Genomic DNA, 5,305 nt, shown 5'->3' with positions numbered 1-5,305 from the left:
CGAAGCTTAAATGCACGCATCTTGGCCTTCCGCAAAAAGCGAGAACGCCTCAACCCTTAACATATCATATCAACATATAAACAAATAACATTTACAAGAAATACTCTAACAAGTCTAATAACATATCAAAACCTAATTGCATGCATATTACAATATAAGCTATAGTGAGAAAACTCACATGGATAATTTCTCAGACGATTAACAGTTATTTGGGTGATCCAACTGGCGAGCAACGCGCCTAATAAGTATCAACCTATAATACTACTATATATTAATCTCTATGGCAATCTTGTAATGAAGGCTAGATCTTTCAATAATCCCAATGAATACCTTAAGTACTATCAAATAAGTAATAACCATGTAAGATCCTATTGGAGGTAGAGTTTGTATGGTATACAAAGTATACTGTTTGGAAATCCCACTTTAAACACCTCACTAAATCTAGCCTAGACATCATTCCCGTAAGTACATCAATTAGTATTATAACCGAAATCACTGATAAATCTTATATTTAGATTCATAATAATGACTATGAATATATATATATATATATATATATATATATATATATATATATGTTACACTTAAAGCGTAGTAAGTTCAGCTTAACATACAAATGTTTCTAGCAAAAACTTAGAAAGTCGCAGGAAAAACCTTGATACCGAGCACTTCTTTCTTCCTAGCACTCTGCCGCCTCAGAGCCTTATTATGAATACTTCAGAACTCTAAAAAATCATAAATCTAGAGGGAGAAAGGGTCTCTAGAGAAAAAAACTCGATTATGAAAGGTGTGAGGAAGAATGGAGAATTTGCGATCTATGAATAGGTTGGTGGGGACGGAGGCGCGCTACGACGAGGTTCTAGGCGCACCGCTCCCTTGAGCGATGGCTCTAGCTAGCTTGCAACACGCGTCCATTTCTCCTTTGGGCTACTTGTCGCTAATCAGTAATGTCATGTTTCAAGCTTTCGTGGCACCATGTGTTGATATTCGGCTGGTGCCATGTCGTCAGAAAGACCTGGTCTCCGGTGCTTCCATGTGGCGCGCTTTCATGCCGCCATGTCATCATATCGTAGGTACTTTTTTGCAATATTTGAAAAGCCATAAATTATGCATACGAGCTTCATTTTTTATGTTCTTTATATCCTCGGAATCGTCTCAGCGAGCACTACAAATTTCCTTTAGGTCTCAACAACTGATTATTTCTCTATTTGTAATTTTTATTTAGACTGGTTTAGAGTATTAAAATTCTTGCAAAATTCATAACTTCTTCATCCAAACTCTATTCTTGACATTCTTTATATCAACGAGTTCGTTTTTACGAGATATTCAACTCTTATTTACATTGCTTTGACTAAAATGGAACCGATTTAAAATTCATTTTGTATGACACACCTAGCTATGTTGGGTTGAACGCAAAATTTAGAAAAGTCATAAGTTCCTCATATGAAGTCAGATTTGTGCGTTCTTTATGTCTATGGAAATCGTATTGACATCTACTACATGTTTATGATGATTATTGTGTCTAAAATGTAGTATATTTCTACTTCGAATTTTATAAACAAATGTTTATATTAAATTCTACCGTAAAGTGAAAACATGGTATTACACATCTTATGTTCCTTTGATCTACTGATATGTTCCTTTGATATGTTGTTATTTTGTTGTTTTGCTTTTTTATATTATAATCACTTTTTGAACAAATTTGTTTACATGTAGGATGAAGCGAGGAATAATCATACTCTTACTTTGTCTATATCTATACGATTCAATGAAATGCCTCAAGGATTATGGGAAACCTCCACAAAAGTTATAAGTCAATTCTTATGGAACATATTTGTTAAAAATATAATTTTTTTGACTGATCGACTTAATCTTGCAATGTACCTGCACCTCATTCAACTAGCTCTATTTATAATCAACATTTATCTGGAAATCAATAGTTTTTTTAGAATACAGGTGTAACCAATGTTTTTGGACCAAAATTGCAAAAAGTTTAGCTCTACCCGTAGACCAAAAATAATCACACTGTAGCTAATTTGACTCGAAAAAACATAATTTACTCTTTTTACTACACAGGTCATTTTATGTCCCCAAGTGTAGGAAATAACAATGTACTTTGCTATTCCTTACACTTAAGCTTCCTTTGAAATAAGTAGAAGTAAGTTGTTATTTCATGTATTTAGGATTTTTTTGGTTAAAATGAAAGAAATAATACCTTACTTTAAATGAGAAGATTTTAGAAAAGAAAAAAAAGATAATTCAGTTTTTTTTACTACGCAAGTCATTTTATGTCCCCAATTGTAAGAAATAGCAATGTACTTTGCTATTTCTTGCATTTAAGCTTCCTTTACCATAAATAAGTTGCAGTAAGTCATTATTTCATGTATTTAGGCCTTTTTAGTTAAAATGTAAGAAATAGTAGCATAGTTTGATTGATTTGACTTGAAAAAAAAACATAGTTTACTCTTTACTACACAAGTTAGTTTATGTCCCCAAGTGCAAGGAGCTTGTAGAAAAAGAGTCAACATTGGTTAAGATGGATGCATTAAAGCTATCATTTTGACTATCAGAATAAGAACTTCCTCATCTTTTCCTTTTAATGTTGTATTTTGTTTTTCTATAATAAATATTGTGCATAATTAGCAATTTATAACATTTATTTACCATTTGAATGATTATTTTCATTTAACATATTATATTTTGTGCAATGAATTATATTTCTTGTGTATTGTATTTTAGTTTGTATTATGATACTTCAAATGTGTTATTTAATTTTAAAATTAGTAAATTATATATATATATATATATATATATATATATATATATATATATATATATATATATATGTTTTAAAACATTTGAATTTATGATACACAAAAATGTATGTCGTCTTTCTTTATGATAGGGACTTTAATGATACGGAACTGTAGGAAATGTGTGCCGTCCTCCTTTATGTCAGGGGATTTAATGACATGCACTTGCGTGTCATTTGTACCCATTTATGACACACAATGCATTTTATTAAAAGCGTTGTTTTCTAGTAGTGGTGACATTATTTGTGATATTATTTTTACATATAAATCCCCTTTGAGTATCGAACCACTTACACCAAAATATTACAGTCGAATAACCACATGAACAATACAACTCGTTGATATCTTCTAGTTGGCCATAATCTCTCTCTTAAATATCTCTATCCGTTAGAACCTTAGGAAAAACTAGGAGTAATTTGTTGAATATCTATCTCGGCTAGAACCCTGGAAAAACAAGGAGGAATTTGTTGAGAACAAAGGAACGTCATTGGACCGATCTAAAAGATTCACGTCTTGGATCACTTTTAATTGGATCACACCGATCGGGATGTGGTATGCCAAGTATGCGATGTTTTAGCTGCAACATCAGATGCAGAAGCACCCGACTTGGTGTTATCGCTAAAGTCGCTGCCTGTTTTGATCATATTTCTTGTAGTGTAATAAAAAAGGTGCAATAAAAACTTAAATATACTACCTGAAAATGATAGATTATTTAGACTAAGTGGAAAGTGTATATGTTGGAAATATACCTTGTAATGCAATCTAAACCGTGACTGAATGTCCCTATTATTTGTGTTTTTAACTTAGAGAGGTTTGTGTTGGTTAATTAAAGTCAACAGTTAATAGTTCTATTGGTCAATAAGCTAAACTTCCAAGGACCTGACCTAAGGCTGAAGGGAGTCGTACAGCACTTGCCGAACTCCATATCAGCTCCATCAAGGAAGAACCGAGAGAAAAAGCTTGGAATGAGAGAGGGGTGGGATACCGAGTGGGGAAACGAAAGGAGGAAAGAAGAGATGAAGAAGAAAGAGACTCGGCGATGAGGTGTTGAGTACCCCTTCCGAGCTCGGTATGTCGGGGCGTGGTGTTCCCCGAGTCCATGTCATGGTTGTCGGGTGGTGTTGAGTCCCACTCCCCGACCCCGTAGCCTAAGAGCTTGAGGGATAAAAGGATAAAGTAGAGGTCGGTCACTGTTTCTAACATTGTGTTGCATAAATATATAACAATGTATAAGTTTTATTAGCATCTCACTAAACAAGAGTTTTCCGGTCCATCTTCCCCTTGGGTCATTGTTTTTTGTTTTTATATATGGCCGCTCAAAAAAAATAGTATCAAATACCAAGATTATGGAAAAAAAATATTAATCTGAAAATTAAAGAGAAAATATCACATTAAAAAGCACATTAATACTTAGATCACATTAAATAGTGCATTTAGGTGAAGGTACAAGTGATCATTCTACACCATTCCTAAACACAAGATCACATGAAATAGTATATTTGTATGTATGAATGCCCTTATCGAATAAAGCAAACACTTTCGATAATAACATCGATACATATAAATTTATCAGACGTTTATGATTTTCAATAAGGTCGTTGGCCATCATAATTCCCTGGAGGATCATAGTTGCATATAGCAAACCACCAATCATTATAGCATATAACTTTAGCACAACCAACATTAATGGAATCACGCCAAACCACTTGTGTATAATGAAGACACTCATCGCCAAAACACGAATTTGATTCATAATCATAGTATAGTTTCTCCCCAACCCACATGTCAATAGCATCAGTTGCAGTGAATTGATCACCATAACCTACAGCTAGGTTTTCACCAAAAGGTCCTTCTGAGTGTTGCAAACTACAGTCCCTAATTCTTTGGTATGCATACCCACGAGCATAGTCTACCAATGTTTTGTTCCATATGAGGGGTTGCACCCCAACTTCGGCCCGAGCTTTGTTTTGAGGAATAAGGAAGTCCCTCCTTAAGGCTAACGAGAGATGTGCTAAGGATGGGATGATGAAAAGGACCATGGCTAGCAATTTGATTGTAATTAGCTTCATATTTATGGTGTCTTGGAGGCCTGGACCAAATGGAGCGTAATGTGAAGGGCAGTTATAAGATTTTGGTACTTATAAGAAGGTATGGAAAAAAATTAATCTCATGTATTTATAGTTTATTACGGTAATAGATGACATTTATATGTATATACAGATATAGATAAGATTGTCAAGATAAGTTTCATTATATGTTATGACAAACCTTCATAATTTGATTCAATCTTGAAACCGTTTCATTTTTCGAATATTACACATTAATTTTTACATTTATTTCTTTTTTCCAAAAAACAAGCTAAGTAGATTTGACTTTAAATTTATTTCTTAAAAAAATTATATTAAAATGATCAATTTGACCCCTTAACGTAAAAAATTATCAACGGTATCCCTTAATTCGTGTTCCTCACTTTTTTTATGAAAAAAAATTAG

General features: G+C 33.2%; 1 protein-coding gene across 1 annotated transcript; it reads right to left on the bottom strand.

Annotated features, from left to right (window-relative positions):
- Nucleotides 1-4,217: 4,217 nt before the first annotated feature.
- Nucleotides 4,218-4,973, bottom strand: LOC145115327 (basic form of pathogenesis-related protein 1-like). Its single transcript, XM_079051601.1, has one exon. It carries the CDS (start codon nt 4,880-4,882, stop codon nt 4,400-4,402), a length of 483 nt encoding a protein of 160 aa, XP_078907727.1. The 5' UTR covers nt 4,883-4,973; the 3' UTR covers nt 4,218-4,399.
- Nucleotides 4,974-5,305: the final 332 nt, after the last annotated feature.

The sequence above is a fragment of the Lactuca virosa genome, chromosome 5, assembly GCF_052849685.1.
Source record: "Lactuca virosa cultivar CGN04683 chromosome 5, Lactuca_virosa_CGN04683_v6, whole genome shotgun sequence".
Lineage (NCBI taxonomy): Eukaryota > Viridiplantae > Streptophyta > Magnoliopsida > Asterales > Asteraceae > Lactuca > Lactuca virosa.
Note: the sequence above shows the minus strand (reverse complement) of the source record. Positions and strands in the feature narration are given on the sequence as shown.